We start from the raw sequence: 19,092 nt of genomic DNA, 5'->3' as shown, positions 1-19,092 counted from the left end.
TCTGGCCGTTGAGTATTGCTTCTCCACATGGGCCAATGATTAGCGAGGACGGGGCGAAAGGGTCGTTCCCTGTCTTGCCGCATCGGGCCTTCTAGAATGCTTGGAAAGCTTCAACAGTCGACAACAGCGATGAAAGCAGCAACGAACGAAGGATGCGAATGTTGGGAATGGTTTGAACAGGCTGTTGTTGAAGAGCCTGCATGCCAAGATTGCTTGACCAGGCTTCAGGGTTGGGATCACCGCCGGCATCCGCGTTCCTGCGTGCCTGCTCGTTCGAGAAGGCACTAATTAGCTGTGACCGTGCGGCTAATGCACGTCCGATGAATAGCCTTCAGACGGCAGCGACGTCTAGATCCAGCAAAACGTCACCGGCGAATAAATACTTCGCTGCGTCCTGCTCACCATTCCTCGCCCACGCCGCTCTCTCGCACCCTTCTCACTTCTCAAGACTTCATTCTACGCTTTTAATATCGTCTTCTTCCTAATACTACCACCATGCGCGTCTCCTCCACCATCCTCGCCGCTGCAGGCCTCTTGACCTCGGCCAACGCTGCCATCAAGGGCTTCAACTACGGCGCCAACTTCAACAACAACCAGGCCAAGGTGCAGGCCGACTTTGAATATGAATTCAACGCCGCCAAGCAGCTTCCTGGCACCAATGGGTGGACCAGCGCCCGTCTGTACACCATGATCCAGCACGGCACCCAGACCGACGTCATTGAAGCCATCCAGGCTGCCATCAACACCAAGACCGGTCTCCTCCTCGGCATGTGGGCTTCCGCCGGTCAGGCCAACTTCAACAACGAGATTACTGCTCTCAAGGCCGCCATTGCTCGGTACGGCACTGCCTTCACTGACCTCGTTGAGGGTATCTCCGTTGGCAGTGAGGATCTCTACCGTGTCACCCCCACTGGTATCGAGAACAAGTCCGGCGCCGGTGCTCAGCCCCAGGAGCTCGTCAACTACATCAAGCAGACCCGTGATGCCATCCGCGGCACTCCTCTCCAGGGCAAGCCCATCGGTCACGTCGACACCTGGACCGTCTATGTCAACGCTACCAACAACCCCGTCATTGAGGCCGTTGACTTCATCGGCATGGACGCCTACCCCTACTTCCAGACCACCATGAACAACAACGTCGGTTCGGGCAGCCAGCTCTTCTTCGACGCCTACCACCAGACTGTTGCCGCTGCCAAGGGCAAGCCCGTCTGGGTTACCGAGACCGGATGGCCCGTTAGCGGCGAGACACTCAACCAGGGTAAGCCCAGTGCGGATAATGCCCGCATCTACTGGGAGGACGTTACCTGCCAGCTCGTCAAGGACAACGTCAACCTGTGGTACTACATCCTCCAGGATGTCCAGTACGGCAACCCCGTCCCCTCGTTCGGCATCAAGCCTGCGGGTGACCTGATGCAGGTGAAGCCTTTGTTCGACCTTTCTTGCCCCGCAGGTTCTGCACCCACCAACCCATCCAAGAAGGTCTCTACCGATGGTACTTGCGGTTCCCAGGGAGGTGCTACCTGCGCTGGCTCGCCATTCGGTAACTGCTGCTCGCAGTACGGATGGTGCGGAAACACTGCCGGACACTGCGGTACCGGTTGCCAGAGCGGATCGGGTACTTGCACCAAGGTAAGCTAGTACCTTCCTATGCTCATCTTGTCACCCATTCTGTCGTCGTTCATGTATACCTTGTCTGCGCTCTTGTCGGTTTCTTGCAATTGCCTTTGTTCCGTTCCTTCCCCGTACGGGGCTGCACGGACTAATGGCCTTTGGAAGGAGCCTTTGAGCAGCAGCAGCAGTATTGGAATGTCAACGGGTATTGGGTCGACGAGTAAGAGGGCTGAGGAATCCTTGAACCAAACAGTCAGAAGCTAACGTTTCTCAGTAAATGCTCCGACATCCCAGCCCACAATTGTCACCATTCCAGTAATTAGCTTTGATCGGCCGACCCCAACAGCTCAGAGTTCAGCGTCGCTTTCCGCTTCGTCCACTGGAATTGGTCTTGAGAACATCGAAGGCCTACCGCAACCAACTTTCACCCCTCTTCAAGAACCATTCGAATACCCCCATCAGCTCATCCCCATTGATAAGGCCGACCCCACCAAGGTGATTGGCAACGGATACACTGCCCAGCTATCACCTACCATATCAACCGTCTTCGTTTACGATATCCGCCCTGAGTTCGCCGGCAAGACTTGCACTTTGGCTCTACACATGCCCCCGCCCTTTCCCATACCCGAAACGGCACCCGTTCAAATTCGCACTCCGGGTGGCATCAGCGTATCTCGCCTCGCCAACCAAGTTCCCGATACTGTTTCCATGCAGAGTGTTGGCGATTCAAGTCTCGTCGGTGTCGTACAACTCATCGAGCCTGCTCATCAATACAACGTCGCTAGCTTTCCCTGCGAAGCTGGTCAACGGGTTAGTTACCAGGTGGATTCGATCAATGGGCTCGACATGAATTGGTTCCAGATGACGTATCCTGCTCTCGGGCTGTTTATGCTGGTCAACTAGATCGGAGGACGGTAATATAGAGTGGTGGCAACGTGGAAGACTAGGATGTCAACTGTATTATTACGAACCTAAGAGTCCTAGATCCTTTTAATGTAATGTATACACCAATTATACGTATCTTGTTTATGTCGTCGTGTGATATGCTACTAAGCTGTGTCGTATTTAACGCATTGGTTAAGTACGATACAGTTTAGTAGCATATCACAAGAGGATATGGGCATGTGCGGAAACGGGTGTTTTGCTGCTATACAACTGTTGTGCGTATTGTCTATGGAGTCGCGTGCCTGGATTGGAGTCGAGTTGAGGTGGTGAGATGTGGCTGACCGTGGAATATCACCGTGAGATATAACCGTGAGATATCACCGTGAGATGTGGCTGACCGTGAGATATAACCGTGAGATATCACCATGAGATATAACCGTGAGATGTGGCTGACCGTGAGATCTAACCCTGAGATATCACCGGGAGATATCACTGTGAGATGTAGCTAACCGTAAGATAGAACCCTAAGATGTTCCTGAAGGTAAGATGTAAGATGTAGCGCAAGGTGAGATATGAGATGTGAGATGTGGCGCAGGGTGAGATATGAGATCTGAGACGTAGCTAACCGTGAGATATGCGATGTAAGATGTCGCTAAAGGTGCTACAAGACGTAAAACAGAAGCTCCAAGATATAACTGACTGCGATCTTCTTGTACTGAACTAAGGTCGCTTGCGAGAACACTGCTCGGTCTCGAGCGTCTGAGGCAGAAAGAAGAGAGCTAGCTGCGAGACAGGATGCGAGATGAGATACAAGACGTAGCTGACTGAAAGAACAGAGTACGGCTTTGACTTCAACTCCTGTGTAGGCTTGTTCGGGCTGGTTATTGAGATTGTACTTTGGTACACGGTATTATTGCGGTGGCTTCGATGGAGTGGTAGCTCACCGTGAGATGTGAGATATGAGATATGAGATTTGAGACGTAGCGAACCGTGAGATGTGGCTGACCGTGAGATGGGATATAAGATACGAGATATAAGATCTGAGATGTGGCGCACCGTGAGATGAGGCGCACCGTGAGATGAGGCGCACCGTGAGATGAGGCGCACCGTGAGATGAGGCGCACCGTGAGATGTGGCGCACCGTGAGATGAGATCTGAGATCTGAGATCTGAGATATGAGATATGAGATATGAGATGAGATGAGATGAGTGTGTTATGTACTCGATAACTTAGAGCTTATAGTATTTCTTCACGAATTAACTTTACAAGAAAATGGGCCCTCCGCCTGCTTGCGGAAACGAGCGGCTTGGGCGATAGTCTTAGGCTTGGCGGCCCGGAGACGAGCTACGACGATGAGATGTGAGATGTGAGCAGACATACGTACAGAGCTACACAATAGCATAAGAATCAGCAACATTACGTGTTATTCTAAACTCTCTGTTTCTCTTCCTCTACGTCTTGCGTTTTTTCTATGTTTGCTTCCAGCTTAGCCGTTCGAATTGCCCTTGTCTAACGATCCTATGCCGCTCTTGTACTGCTCATCCTCACTCCGTCCCACTGTTTGCCAATCTCTCCGTCTTCATCCCGTGCGTAGCAAAAGCCGGCATCTCGCTCACCACTCCTACTGCTTGAGGCCAACGTAGGAATGGAAGTATAATGTACTTAACTGCATTCTCTCACCAGGTCGGGTGAACTGAAATCCGATGCAGCACTGGGCGTTCTATTCGATTCTGTATGATATGGCTAGGGATGCGGGCGCTCACAGTCGAGGCATTTGACCTTATGAGTGAGCAAAGAGGAAGATGTGCACACTCGTCAGGTCTGCTACAAGAAGGGAGAGGGGAATACTGTCTGGCTCGTCATCATCCAGCACCGTCTGTCTCGTTCTTATCACCTGCGCCTCCGTTTGTATGATCGATCCGATCCACTCTCAGGGCTCTGATAACCACTCCCAGACGACCCAAGTCTCTTCCGGCCGCTCGGAAACTTTGGACGCTGTGAATGTAAAACTGTCAAAGGTAAATTCCAAGGACTATTGGATCCTGAAGCGTTTGCTCCATGATTGACTAGCCATTCCAGCGTTCCTTTCCCCGAATCATATCCAGATAAAGCGTGGTCCAGCACATTTCGTCCAAAATTATCTTTTGAAGTAATGAGATCAACGGTGACCGCCTCCTCAGTCTCAAGAATGGCGACGATAGTCTCAAGATCCTCGCCTCGAGCTGCGTAATGGAGTGCATTACGGCCATGGTCGTCAGTCGATGTTGCTTTCACTCCCATGCTGAGCATGATTCTGACCGATATATGATCACCAGCTACACTGGCTAGGTGTAAAGGGCTTTGTTGCCATACATTGCAAGATGAAGGATCAGCTCCTCTAGCTACCAGCTTCTGGAACAACGTCGCACTGTCCTTCCTGAGGTAATTTATGCAATGTAGAGGGCTTTCGCCTCTCCAATCTTTCGCTGTAAGTGATGTCTCAGGATGTGCGAGTAGTGTATCAAGAACCCCCTCTTTGTCCTGGACGAAACCTTGCAGCTCTTGTATTGACCAATAATCCGTGGGCCCAATACCAATAAGACTGCGGCGAAGTGCAAGATGCATAGGAGTTTCACAATTTTGTGAAAGAGCATTCGGATCAGCGCCGTGTTCAAGAAAGAATTTCGTCATCGTGCCGTTATGAACGAAGGCTGCGAAGTGGAGAGGAGTTAGACCCCTAGCGGCGGAACTCGAAACCGGAAGCGGTTCGATTCTTTTGTGGAGATAGAAGTCGCCGTATACGTTATTTGTTTTAGTTTCGCGGAGCCATGTCGATCGATGAATTCTGCAGTCAACTGGCACCCCTGCGTCGAGGAGTTCCATTGCGATAGTCTTGTGGTTGAAGTCTACACAGTAATGCAATGGAGTCATGTTTTCAGAATCGATGCTGTCCAATGAAGCGCCATAGTCTTGCAACATTCTTACCAGCGAAGATGTACACCGTGGACTGATCACAGCGCGATGCACGGTGCCTCTGAGTTGCTCGTCCAAACCAGCGTTAGCGCCTCGTTCGAGCAGTAATCTGGCCGTCGATTCGTGTCCGCCATCAAGAGCGGCATCCAGTGCACTGCCCAAAGGCGCACTAGTGGCATTGATGTGGGCACCCGCGTCAATCAGCAGCTTGGCCACTCCAGCGTGGCCTCCAGCTGAAGCTGCTTGTAGTGGGTTGCCGAAAAGCCTTGCCTTTGCGTTGACGTCGGCGCCTGCTTTGATTAGTAGCTCGACCACAGTCTTGTAACCTAGAGCTGAAGCAGCCTGTAGCGGATTCCCATAGTTTCCACCAGGCACGTTAATCTCAGCACCCTGATCCAACAAATTTTTCGTGATCGTGCTTAGACCTAACAAAGCGCCATAGTAAAGAGGCGTTCGGATGCCTTCTCCGTCCGTCCGGCCTCGTTTGAGGTCTGGTTCGCGTCGAAAACTTTCGGGATCACAAACCCGGATCCAGGTGATTAATGCCGGGGACTCTCTAGAGAACAGATGCATGGCTGATTGACTCATCTCTTCCATTGCATCCCCGGTCGATTTCAGATGGTGACTCCAGAACTCTGCTGAGTATCGTACGAGTGCGTAGAGATTGAAAGTGCCTTCAGCGATTGGCTGCTGAAACTGATACAGGTACCCCAGAGTCCCTTTAGTCATTGCTTTGTGACATTCAAGACTTTGCATACTAAAGTCTTTGGCTGGCCCCTGCTTGATCCTGTCCGAGACAAGATATTCTTGGACTGAGTAATGAGCGAGAGCGACGATTCTTAGACCGGGTCTCACTTGCCCTTGTCGTTCGACTCGGTAGTCGTCTGTAACCACGACAAGGCTAGAGCAGATCTCCAAGGCTTCCAGTGGGTCTACTAGCACTTCGTCACGGTTGAACACCGTTTCGCGCGTATCGTCAATGGCAACGACCTCCGCAACTTCTTCGACAGAGAGGGGTCTAGCGGAGAACGTTAGCCATTGTAGAATTCTCATCGCGTATACGCGGTCCTGTTCGCTTATAGCAGCAAAAACACGGTCGTATGTCTGGTCCAGAGTTTGTGGCAAAGTAGCGAGCGACTTGCGCAGCATTGCCAGATTTCGACATTTTGCCAGCGAGCTAATTTGGCATACAGCCCATCGAAACCCATATTCAAGTCAGCTCCGGCTATACGGCAAATTGGGCGAGCAGACATACATTCCACGAGCTCCATGCATCAGCGCAGTCTCGATCTCTCGCTTGATACCCACGTCATTGTTCCATTTCGCCAGGCCTTGATCGTCACGCAACCGTTGCTGAACGTATCGTAATATGTCTTCGTCCACCACCGCCCTTTGAAGACAGACAGCATCATCCTCTTCCATATGGCCCTTCAAAGACTTCTCGATGTTCCGCTCTTTCCGACTAGTCATCAGCACATGCACGTTGTCAAGCTGCCACCCAGCCATTACCCCAAGCATATCCATCAGCTCCGGGCGTTGTGTACATTCATCGAGCGCGTCAAGAACCATGTAGACGTCTGTGAATTGCCGTATCACCTCCGGTAGTACTTCTAGAAACTCATGAACTGATGGATAGCGAAGCCCGTTGCCACTGGACGCGAATAACGCGTCAAAGTCTTTGGTTATCACACCAGCGTGACGCAGAAGCTGACAAAGCAACGAGCGAAGCATCAGCTCTGCATCTTGTTTCTGTGCGTCATTAAAGTCAAAATAAAAGTAGATCGTGACCTTGCGAACGTCATCAGCGCAGTGTTTCAGCAGATGTTCGATGACAGTAGAGCTTAGTATGGTCTTTCCGCATCCCGGAATTCCATACAGCCACAGCTGCGACGCTGGGGCCTCCTTCCACTTCTTGAACTTTCCACTGTTTAACAACCACAGTCCAGTCCCAGCCTGCCGCTGATCATGCGCTTTGCGGTAATTCGTCGACGGGTCGGGCGCTGAGAGCCAGCTATGAATCTGGATAAGCTTCTCTTCTTGCTCTCGTTTGTGGGCCTTGATATCATTCGCTGAGGCACCTGCAACACTCTCAGGATATCCCTGGATCTCCTTTCCCAGTCGCTTCAAGGCGCTCTCTTTGCCTTCACCATAGATCAGCGGCAGGTGGCAGCCAACTATGCCCAAGAGACAGTAGGCACTATCCTCTTCTCGCGTCGTGTGGCGATTTTGTGCCCAAGATAAGCGTTCAGTGATGTCGAACTTCGACAAGTCGCCCCCCGACAAAGCCTCGACAGGTATTCCAGTGACCTCATGTATGGTCTGCTTGAGCGACTCTTTATTTCCTAAGCGTGATCCATCTGCAGAAAAGAACTGCACCGAGCGCGGAGCTATAAGTTCTTGAAGCGTCCAGCCTCGGGTGAACCACCTGCTCGCCTTAAAGGCAGCTCTCCACCCCGAGGACGACATGTCGTCTTCCGCTGAAGGTTTGCCCTCGACGTCTGGAAGGTACACATAGCACCTGTCTGATCTCTGATACCAGCGAAACATGGAGTTGATCGCCTCGGAAAGCTCCGTGTTGTTTGCCTTATCGATGCAGCAAGTGTCTACCCAGAAATGGTCGATGTCGTCACGCTTTGCCTGTGCTGCGCAGAAGCGAATCTTGTCCCAACCCTCTCTCTTCTTTGCTATCGCCTCATTCTTGGCCTCCACATCTCTCATACTACCGACGCTTCTGAGATCGTCAAAAGTCACCTCTTGCTTCCCCCAAGTATGTGAGAGAATCGCATAGCAAGGTATGTCCTCGCTGCGAATGATGTCCTCTGTCCATGCGATTTCCTCATCGTCTATTGTGTACAATAGCCGCATTGCGCCGGTTCGTTCGCATGCGTGGGTGATGGAGGGAATCTGGCAACCGTAAATCTCCCTCAACGGTTTCAGAAGGTGGCCAGCAGCGTGCGCCGGTTCGCTGACGAGGAAGAGTCGGCACCCTTATCTCAAGTTTCTGTCTGGACTTTTTCTCCCCTAGTTGTTGGGATTGCGCGTCGATGGGCAGAGTGATGGGAATGGATTCCAGCTGTTCACCGGAGCGTTTGACTGGGCGGCTCGCTCGTGCGGGACGTGAACATCATACGTTGTAGACTTGTCGCAAGATATGATAGCAGCTTGTTACATTACAGAGGAAGATAGAGAAGGGCTGGCTTCTGAAGCTGAGTTTTGGGCCTGACTGCGTCTTCAACACCCTAGGCAGAAGGCACAGCCCGCCTGCAGCGTGACGCCCGCTGACGAAGGCGGGGCAAGGCTGAGAATCCAGCATCATGCCACAGCGACATGCGAGAGATCAAAGGAACGATAAGCGCATCCGCAGATGTATGCAACATTTTGCGCAAGCGGTTGTTTACTCGAGGAGCATGGTAGCGCGCTCCTGGTTTAAGGAAGTTGAAGACCTGCCAAGCCTCGTCACGTGCTAGCCAACCTACGCGTCCACGGGTGCATTGTCTACCTAGGTACTCTACGACCATACTCTACTGCAAGCTCAGCATGCCGGAACCCCACCAGGATTGGGGGAACTGCGTCAGACCGACATGTTCTCAACCCAAGATGTCCTGAGCGCGACTAGTCCGCTCACAAGCAGCGTGTAGAAATTAATGTATTCCCAAAGCATTGCGAGGTCACCAGGACGAATCTACTACGCAGATATCGAGGTCAGTGGTAGGAATCATTTAGTCCAGGAGTCTTAATCGACTTCAAGTATAGACGGCTTTCCAATGTCACATCAATGCGCACGATTAGCGTGCAGCGCACCTGTCACCCTAATCAATTTTCCTCTCTCTTCTTCCGCGGTACAACCTCTTCGCTACCAAATCAACCACAACTGTCTTTCCTTTCGCTCGAACTTCTATCCCTACTGTCTACTGGTGGAATCCCACCTCGTGCAGAAACACACGTCGTGAAATTAGCCCTCTGTGCATTACGCCGACGCCGAACCGCGCATTACGCCGCGCAGCTACTGCGTACAGTCTAGATTAACTCGCTTGGAGGGATCTATCAAGTTGTTGACGAGCTACGATTGGATGCGAGCTCCGAGATTTTACATTGGGAAGGAGGATGTGCAGAACAGTGGTTAAGGAAGCGAAGGGCGGTGTAGTAGAAAAATAATAATAAATAATATAATAGAACTAACGTTGTATCTCTCTAATGTCTACTCTAGTAATACATAGTAAGGCTAATCTAAGAATATAATACTTTATCTCTAAATTTAAGTATAGCCTAAAATACTTAGCTATTTTATACTTTTAACTAGTTTATAAAATACTACTTATTCTTATTAAGCTTCTTACTATTATTACACTTATAAATAAGCTTAGTAAGAGCTTTATATTCTTTCTTTATTTATAAAATAGTATTAATATAGTTTATACTTTTATTAAAATTCTATTTATAAAGTTAAAAAGTAAAAAGTACTTATAGTCTTTTTTAAGCTACTTTTTTAGCTATTTTTTATTTAGTATAAATAGTCTAACTTTTTAAAAGTTATATAAAGCTATATTTATTTTATTTATTATTATAGTACGCTTTATATTAACTATCTTATTAGTATAAGTAGCTTAAGTAAGTATTAAATATATTTAGAAAAAAGCTATATTTTTATTTTATAAAAATAGTTATAAGTTATAAAAAAATATATTTATTTTTATATATTAATAAAGGTCTCTAGCTAAGTAAAAGCTTTAATTTTATAATACTTATTACTAAGTAGCGTTCTACTTATAAAATACTAAAATTTTTAGATTTAGTATATATACTATAGTATATATAGACCTTAATATTAAAATTATAACTATACTAAGTTATTATAACTTTTTACTTTTTAATAAATATTAAATAGAAATTACTAAGATTAAAATAAGATAATTTATTAAGATAGTAATATTAAGATAATTAAGATTATATTGTGTGTGTAGTAGAAACCTAGTAAATAGGTTGGTTGGTAAAACTATTCAGAATGCATCAGCAATGCATATGCGAAAGCGACACTAACATAATCAAGCAGAAACAGAAGCTTTTCTTGCGATGCCAAGTGCGGAGGTGGAGATTTCGTGAGCTTGTTTCGTTTCTTCGAAGTTCGGTGCACTCAAACATGCGGAGGTGCGTTCAAAACAGGGGTACGGCCCGACACTTGCTGTTCACAGATACGAGAGGGACCTGAGCAGATCAGGACACACCGATCTAGTTCTTCGTGCGTTCCCGCTCGTCTCGTGATGAGGCGATTGCAATCTATTCATTTACATCGGTGGCTAAATCTGAGTCGTGGGAGCGAGAACTGTTCAATATGGCTTTCGTTCAAGGTTGATAAGTAGGGCTTCCTCCACCGCACATCTCCTACGCTCCCATCGTGCCCAACCTGACCTTGAATATCATCAAACAGCCATCGTCAATCCTCCCACACAGTCACCATGCAGCCCTCAGCAATCCTCCTCTTCTTCACCGCCACGGCCTCCGTCTCCGCCTGGGTATGTAACACCTCCCCCTACCAACTCGAACCATTACTACACCCCATCCAAGTCGAAAGCGCATTCTCTTCTTCCATCAACCCCCATCCCTCATCCCACCATGCCTATACCCACACCCATCCCCCCAAACTAACACTCCAACCCCCAGCAATGTTTCGACCACGACGAGCACTTCACCACAAACCACGCCCAACTAGCCGAAGGCAGCGACCCCAACAACCAATGGGGATACTGCCCGTCTAAGACGGGATGCTGCGCCGATGGCAAAACGTGGTATGCGTGCAAGAACGTAAGTTTAGCCTCGACGAGACCTGTACTGGTAAGGATGGTGTGCTGATTAACGGGTAGGTGTGTAAGGGTGGTGCTGCGTGCAGTGTCAGTGGGGGAAAGACAAGTTGTTAGAAGGTGGTGGAGTTGGGGATGTGTATATAGAAGTCGATTGTTGTTGCTTGAAGGTGGTATGTCATGAGCCTGAATGGAGGAATGGGATCATGTCAATGCTGAATGTCGATCTGCCTTGTTTCCATCTTGCTCATTGACGTCTGTCATGCTATCCAAACTCTTCTTAATGTTTAAGACCACTTCATCCGAGTTCATTAGTATCTTGCAAGCCAGGGAGACTTTCGAATGTGATAAGATGAAATTGGATAACGTCAATAAACACGACTATGCTCTAGCCCTTACGCTCTCAAAACACCCAAACGCCCTGTCCGCCCAATAAGAAAGGCTTATGATATACGTACAGTACGATACCCTTCACACAGCAATAAGAACGGCTAGCCCAGCCCTCACTGCGCGAGGCATTGTGCCTATAGCTTACGCACCACCAGCCCTCCCCGTCGTAGTAGCACTACTAGGCTGATCATTATTCCAAGTCAAATACGTATGATCCCCCAACTTGCGCGGCTTGATCAGATGCGTAGCCAAAAAGACCGCTCCGAGCAAGATGCAGATACCGCCGACAACGAGGTATGCGATGCCGAGGAAGGGGTTCTTGCCGCCCATGACGGTGCGCGTGGAGATGAGGATGGATTTTGTGCCGCTGTATTTGTCGACGGGGTAGCCTGGGGGGTGTTAGTATGATGGAGAAAGGGTAAAGGGAGGGAGGGGGTGGAGGGGTGGAAAGGGAAGATGGATGTGGAGAACGTACGGTCATAGATCTTAAGACGATAAGTACCAGCAGTCAACACATCCTTGTCGTTGCGCTGGTACAATTTACTGAACGTAGGCAAACCCGCGGTCCTCATCCAGACCTGGAACTGCTCCCAAGTATGCAGGTTAGGCAGCTTATCGCCGTAACGCCCATTCTCGTATTGTTCCTGCCAATTCGGTGGTGGGACAACATCCTCAGGCTTATACTTTGTCTCGCCGTACAGATCACCCTCGTGGCTCCATGAAGTTCCCTCCACAGTCATGGTGTAGTTCTGGCCACCGGCGTTTGTGCCACCCGCGGGGTTGGCAAGCGTCAACTGGCTGAATGTGTCATTGAACATGGAGTTCGCGATCAGACCGCAGGGGTAGTACGGCTTGCCTGTCTCAGAGTCTACGTCCAGCGGCGAGCAGTCGCCCGAGCTGAGATCGCTGGCGCTGCGGGCATCACCCTTGAGTTGTTGGATATCGACGGACTTGACGTAGCGGCGGTGGTTCTGGTAGAAGTTCGTGAGGCGGTAGTAGAACAGGATCGGCGGCTTGATATCTTCCGGAATGTTGAAGCTGAGGATGCACACGTTGGTCTCTTGCACGACGCCGGACTCGAAGGTGTAGTTCTCGCGGCCCCAACCCCACATCGCCTGGGGGTCTTCCTTCGACCTGAAGGTCGCGGATACTCTGCCGCCGGGAATTGGGTCGAGCGGGTTTTCGGCGTTAGGGTCGAAGTTTACGGGAACTTGGGGCGCGGTCGAGTTGCAGTTTGTGTAGTCGATTGAGATCTCCTGGACCTGCGCGCTAGCATAGAGAAGCAGCCCGCCGATGGGGGCAAAGATAACTCCGACGATGAAGAAGAGAGGCAGAACGGTCTTCGGCGTTAAGATGGGCCTGTCGCGCGGTTAGTCGTGGGTGATGCCATCTGCCGCCATGATTCCACCTACTGCCATGCCTTCAAGCGCTGCTGCCTGAACGCAGTATCTAGTATCCCATCAGCAATGCCCTCCTTCGCGCATGTCCATATCAGGCTTACTCGGCGGCCTCCTGCTCTTGGTCTTCTTCGGCTCGTCGCGGCTGGGGTCCTGGCTGCTGATGGAGTCGGTATGCTCGACCTGCTGTGTGCGCGACATGATGGGCGGTTCCGCGCGACTCGGCGGAGTCGATTGGTGGAGTGAAAGGTAGTCGTCGCGGGCGGGAGGAGTGGTGGGAACGCGCGGGTTTGAGGTCGGCCAAGCCGTTGTCCCAAATTAGTGACAGAGCAGCCGCGCCACGCCTGCACGCCTGTGGAGCTTACGCATCCCCGCCCGAGACCCTGACCCTTTCACGGACGTATCACGGAATCGTCATTGCGGCAGCATCGCAGTACGCCATCAATTCATCAACGAATATTTAAGCGGTCACAAGGCATTGCGGAGAACATTCAAGTTATGTGAGATAGTGCATTCTGGTCTAGTACTAAATATGATAGAAAGCCTGCATTTGCGGCGACAATGTCCACACGGGACTACAACATTCGTTGGTGGGAGCTGAGGGGTATCGCATGCCGTTAGATAAAGAAAAGGAAAGTCGAAAAGCCCAAAAACGCCATGAGGGAGGACAGTATCCACTCCCGAACACCTGTTCATGCCAACAGTAGTATCCATGAAACCCATCGAAACGCCGTTCGTAATATCATACGGAGGAGGAAATCCGTCACTCCTTGTAAATCATACCAGTCTTATCCAAAGAAAGCAAGCCCAGTCGGGTGGCCCGCGAGATGCAAAGTGCAACTTGATGCATCGTAACCAAGAAGAGTAGAAAGAATGGGAAAGGCTATGCGATGCGGGCTTAGAGGTAATGGCGGAAGTAGTCGGGGTTGAACCAGCCTACACGGTCATATGACTGCCACAGTTTGCTAGCCTTGTTGACGTCAATCTTGCACGCCTGCTGGGCATCTGTCTTGCGGAACTCTTTGCCAATCTTGAGAGCCTCGATGCGGGCCTGGAAGATGCGTCGCTTGCTGGTGAGGTAGGTGGCGCAGTTGAGGCGGAGTGTGCCAGCGAGGTTCAACTCAGCCTCGTGCAGCAGCTCGCGATCGGGATCGTCGGCGAGCGAGAGCGCTTGCCCTTTCCACTCAGCCTTGAGCGCCTTGGTGTTGCCCTTGGGCAGTGTGTCCAGGGGTGGGGCGTAGTCGGGAATGGCAGTGTAGTCAGAGTCGTCGCGGTTGGTGACTGGCCGTGCCGGCTTGGGAGAGGCTGACTTGGTGGTGGGGGAGGTGTCGAATGAGTCGTGGATCTGAGTGAGAGGCGTGCGCTTAGCCTTGGGTGCGGCACGAGGGGCGCGAGCAGGCAGCCGTGGAACAGCGACCTTGGGCTGGCGGAGTTTTGAAGACGGCGCAGGGGCGAGCTTCTTCAAGGCTGGTCGCTTCTGCACACGGCCGCTACGAACCTCGTCGATTTGCTTGTCGAAGGCGCGTTCTTGCGCCCACCATGCCTTGGGGTTGTTGCAGGCCTCTCTGAAGACAATGGAGCGGACTTTGGCAACCAATTCGTAGTCAGCGCGGCTCGGCTTGCTCTGAAGTTGTGCATAGTCTTGGGTCTTCATGTGCGCGGTGATGACATCTTGCGAGGCTGACTCGGGTGACTCGTCGGGGAACAGCGGCATGTGAGCAATTGGCGCCGCTGCGTCAGCCGAGACGAACAGCTGGGGATCGCGTGTGCACTGCTCCTCTGAGCTGTCCATGTTCTCCTTCTGAGCCTGTGTGTCGTATGGGGAGATTGGTGGGGAGGCGTAGGCGATGCGGTGGGCGGCTGCTGCCTGGATCGCCATGAAGTCGGTCTTCACAGCAGACTGCGAGGGTGCTGAATTGAAGGAGAAGGGTGATTGAGAGTAGGCAGGCGGAATTGACGTGCCAAACGACTCTGATCGCTTCATTTCAGGGGGCGAGAGGAGGGAGGAAACGGTGAGCCGATTGCTCGGGGGCGTCTTATAGTGCAAGTTTGCCATTGCGGTGTGGTGCGGTGCGAAAGTTTGTCCTTTGGTTAAAGCGCAACGTCGGGGCGGTAGCGATATATGAATGTGTCCAGGCAGCCACTGGAGCGTGGTGCGTTGGTAATGCGATCAATGGTAGAGTATGAGTGGAGGGTAGGAGCCTTGGTTGAGCGAACGGCTTCGCCACAGTTATGCTGTCAGGTGTGCCCGGGCGCAAACGTGACCGTGGAAGCCGGCAGAATGGTCCGACCGACTGCTTATACCAGTTATGCGAGCGGGCAATTAGTCAGGCAGTCGTGACAATTGAAAAAGCAGTGCGGAGTTAGGACGATTGAATTGCGTGGTAGGTTAGTCGTCCCGAAACAGACGGGGTGAGCGGGCTGGTTATAAGAAGCACTACCCAGGCGCGTCGGGGGTTTCAGTAGGCTACAGGATGGACAAGGCCAGTGTGACTGTCCTTTGAGACACTGCGGCCCATGTGCTAGCGAACCAGACAAAGAGGGTGTGCGGTTGGCGCGTGCCAGCAGGCTCTCATCCTCCCAGGCCAGGCATCATCCATAAGAGGAGCGCCCGTTGCGCGCGGCCGGCAGCTGACGAATGCGGGCGGCCAAGAAGTGAATAGAAGGAAGACGAAGGGGGCTCCAATGAGAGCGGCCAATTGCGCAGCGACGCGTGAGGCGGAGCTGGGAGCGCGCAATGCTCTCTGACTGTCTGAGAGATTGAGTCACTGCACAGGCGATTACCTGTCGCTCCGTCCCAGCAAACCGGGCTAGTCCATCGGGGCCGAATGAACCGTCCCCATCGCATCGTCACATCATCACTGCGCTCCAGGGCTACATACACGTTGCCTGCCCTCATTGCGCCCTGGATGCAGCAACTGAGGCCTGGTAGTATGTCATTGGCACCCAATTCCAGTCAATTCCCAGTCCTCCCAGCCAGCGTGTCACCGCAGCGCCCAATGGCGACGGTAGCGTTCCTAGTCCCCATTGCCTCTACAGATCGCTTCCGGTGGACAGTGTCCGAGTCACCGCTTCCGTCATCGTTCCTCGTACTACGCTATTGTGCAGTCTGACCGCCGTCGATAATGCAGAGATGACTATCCCACATGCTCCACATTCCAGCAATTGACCCATCATCGGCACCAATCGACTATGCTTGACCCTGCGCTTGACTTGACCTGCGCTTGACCTGCCAGAGCCCAATTCACTTCAACTGCCCTTCGCGGCCAGTGGCGGCCGAATTGAGTGCTCATCTGCATGGATCTAACCCCCCCTCCGTCAGCGGCGGCTACCGAAGACAGGCTGCTCACCGAGTTCAGTGGAATGGCGGTTCCCGTTCATGGTCTTGTGACATGGACACCATCAAGCGGCTGTAGTCGACGCCACTGGCGTGGAGCTGCAAAGGACCAGCGCCGACTAGAAGGTTCACTCAGGGCAGCTCATGTCTCGCAGCGGGTAACATGCGATGTGTGCGTCGTTAGCCCACAGCGGTACGTTCCCGCCATGTTATCGATTACCACCTCGTCTTAGCATGTGAAAGTGAGCCCCGTGCTCAGCTGGTCAAATAACTAGGTCATCTACACCATGACGCCTGTCCACCTGAACACCTCCCACGCTCTCCGCACACCGTCGCTCACGGGGCAATGAGGCTTCACACCATCTTCTGTTTGGTCGAGGTCATCCTTCGGAAACCCGGTGTGTCTTATCGTCGTTATCGTGCTGTGGGGGAGGGGTATGCCAGAAACCCCTCAACCCTCATCTCTCGACGGCGCTGTTACCGCCAGGCTTGCCATCTGACCTCAGCCGCCTGATACCGTCTCTTGCCTTGAATGCCAGCCATGTCAATCTCCCAGGATATCGCTTCCGCTGTACCCCTCACCATTTGCGCCGACGAGCGCGGCCCAGACCGATGCCGAGTAGGTTCCGCGGACAAAGCAATGTGATCCTGACTCAATAGACTTTGAACTTCTCGATCATGGCGCGCTTTGCACAACTCAATCAATAGCCTTGAATCGCGACGACCAGACACCACAGACTGTCGCAGTCCGTCTAGAAGCCTGGCCGCGCCTTCTGCGGGTAGATCTGCGCATCAAAGTGCCAGCCCGAATCTGGTCAGCCGATAGGACAATGCGAGCAGATGACTTGCTGCCCCGTCTTGCGAGTTCCCACTACGCCAGCACCATGGGGGACCCTGCATCTGTAATGCTGGTAAACCTGCCACCCATTCAACGACAACAATGGCGAGCTGCAGGACCTTGTTTCATGGCTTTGGCCAAAAGAGAAGGCTGCGCCGTCCTTTGATTACCACGTTGCGAAATGGCGTCATGGGTGCTTGCTGCCAGGTCCGCCCTGCATCAAAACAAATGCGAGGCTGCCGGAAATAGACTGTCTCGCCGACTGTCAGCTGCAGGCACATTGGACTTGGTAGTTGAATTGACCAACAATCTCGCAGTTGGCGTAAGCAGGGCTGAGGGCAGGTAGAGCAGTAATGACGCAAACTGTATTTGCTTCACCGCTTCGACACGTATGCATGAGATCGAGATATTATTATTGCATTCATCAAGTCAAGCTCTAGGAGTAAGAGAAGCGCGTTACAGAGCATGGCATCCATGGGTTGACGGTTTCACGTGCCCTCGTGGACCTCGCCCCGCGCTTTCCCGCGCTCCCGTCGCGACTGCCTCAGCCTTGACTCAATCCACCAATCCACCAATCCATAAAATTCCCCACATACGTCATCTTGAATTCGACACAACACCATGCACTCATACCATTGCGCGTTACGATGGCATCGCCAGTATCCTCATTGCCTTCTAGCCGCCACTTTGTAACGCAACTACTCGATTCGCTGGCCGCTCCGCCATTAATTGACCAAGCTACTGTCAACGCAAATGCCAGCACTAATCCGTTGAACAATGTATCAGACGCGACGAGGAAACAGCTGCTTTCGCTACAAGTACTCTTTCCGAATGAATTCGTACCCGCGCTGGACCTGCTCGATCGACGGCTCGTGACGCGGTTCCGGATATGCGATAGAGAGGAACTTGCTGCGAGGACGACGGGTGCGGAGCAAAGAGATGCCACGATAGTGGAAGATGTACAGATGCAAAACACAGAAGAGACATTGCCATCACATCACGAAGATACACAAACAGAGCAAGCAGACACCCATGCCCCCGCTGGAAACACCAACAACTCTACAGCTCCCGACGAACCATCAAACCACACCGCCACCACCACAGCACCAAAACCCTACAACCCCAACACAATATACTACGTCCGCTCCGCCCAACACCGCCCCTCCCGCTTCTCCACCTCCTACGACACACTAGCAACATACCAAGTACGTCTTCTGGGCTGGAATTGCTCCTGTCCTGCGTTTGCATTCGCTGCTTTTCCTGCTGGTCAAGCTACGCCTCTTGCTCCTGTTCATCTCGACAAGCCAAAACATCCAGTACAGCGAGATGGGGACAGAACGGGAAATAAGGGAATGGAGTGGATATTCGGTGGTATAAGTCTAGGAGACGGTATGCCGCCTGTGTGTAAACACCTACTCGCATGCGTGTTGGCGGAGAGGTGTAAAGGGTTGTTTGGGGGTTTTGTAGAGGAGAGGGATGTTGGTGTTGAGGAGGCGGCGGGGTGGGCTGCTGGGTGGGGGGATTGAAGTCGTTTCAATAGCAGTTCATTTGTACTGGGCTGGTATTCTGGGGCTGTCGGGTCAGGTGGATTTATATGTTCATGGTACGGAGGAGAGGAGGATGGATAGGCTGTTACGATACCCCATGCCGCTGCAGCAAGGCTCAGACAGAACGTGAAGAGGAGAAGATGACACCACAATGGTCTCAGACGACTTGATGTCATGTTCTTTCATCATACCACATCTATCAGCCATTATGCCATAACATGTCTTCACATGCCCAGGTCGCTTAGCCCAAAGCCACTTCCGACCTGCTCTCTTCAATCGGCTCCGAGATAGTATAATACACATGTCTTTGCCCTGCATCCCTCTCAAACGCTTCTCAGCT

The 19,092-nt window shown here is 51.7% G+C and overlaps 4 protein-coding genes across 4 annotated transcripts; 1 reads left to right on the top strand and 3 right to left on the bottom strand.

Annotated features, from left to right (window-relative positions):
• Nucleotides 1-495: 495 nt before the first annotated feature.
• Nucleotides 496-2,514, top strand: J4E83_009117 (uncharacterized protein; the record flags this gene model as incomplete). The annotated part of the gene is made up of 2 exons (XM_049336009.1): nucleotides 496-1,629; nucleotides 1,963-2,514. The coding sequence occupies 2 exons, from the start codon at nucleotides 496-498 to the stop codon at nucleotides 2,512-2,514; spliced, it is 1,686 nt and encodes a 561-aa protein (XP_049184825.1).
• Nucleotides 2,515-5,410: 2,896 nt separating this feature from the next.
• Nucleotides 5,411-8,313, bottom strand: J4E83_009116 (uncharacterized protein; the record flags this gene model as incomplete). The annotated part of the gene is made up of 3 exons (XM_049336008.1): nucleotides 5,411-5,482; nucleotides 5,503-6,625; nucleotides 6,704-8,313. The coding sequence occupies 3 exons, from the start codon at nucleotides 8,311-8,313 to the stop codon at nucleotides 5,411-5,413; spliced, it is 2,805 nt and encodes a 934-aa protein (XP_049184824.1).
• Nucleotides 8,314-11,774: 3,461 nt separating this feature from the next.
• On the bottom strand, nucleotides 11,775-13,231 carry J4E83_009115 (uncharacterized protein; the record flags this gene model as incomplete). The annotated part of the gene is made up of 4 exons (XM_049336007.1): nucleotides 11,775-12,022; nucleotides 12,109-12,992; nucleotides 13,046-13,082; nucleotides 13,135-13,231. 4 exons carry the CDS (start codon nucleotides 13,229-13,231, stop codon nucleotides 11,775-11,777), a joined length of 1,266 nt encoding a protein of 421 aa, XP_049184823.1.
• A 697-nt stretch (nucleotides 13,232-13,928) lies between these two features.
• Nucleotides 13,929-15,086, bottom strand: J4E83_009114 (uncharacterized protein; the record flags this gene model as incomplete). Its single annotated transcript, XM_049336006.1, has 1 exon — nucleotides 13,929-15,086. One exon carries the CDS (start codon nucleotides 15,084-15,086, stop codon nucleotides 13,929-13,931), a length of 1,158 nt encoding a protein of 385 aa, XP_049184822.1.
• Nucleotides 15,087-19,092: the final 4,006 nt, after the last annotated feature.

This window comes from Alternaria metachromatica (assembly GCF_023757995.1).
Source record: "Alternaria metachromatica strain BMP 0045 chromosome Unknown scaffold_30, whole genome shotgun sequence".
NCBI lineage: Eukaryota > Fungi > Ascomycota > Dothideomycetes > Pleosporales > Pleosporaceae > Alternaria > Alternaria metachromatica.
The sequence above is the reverse complement of the archived record's forward strand: the minus strand, read 5'-3'. Positions and strand labels throughout refer to the sequence as shown.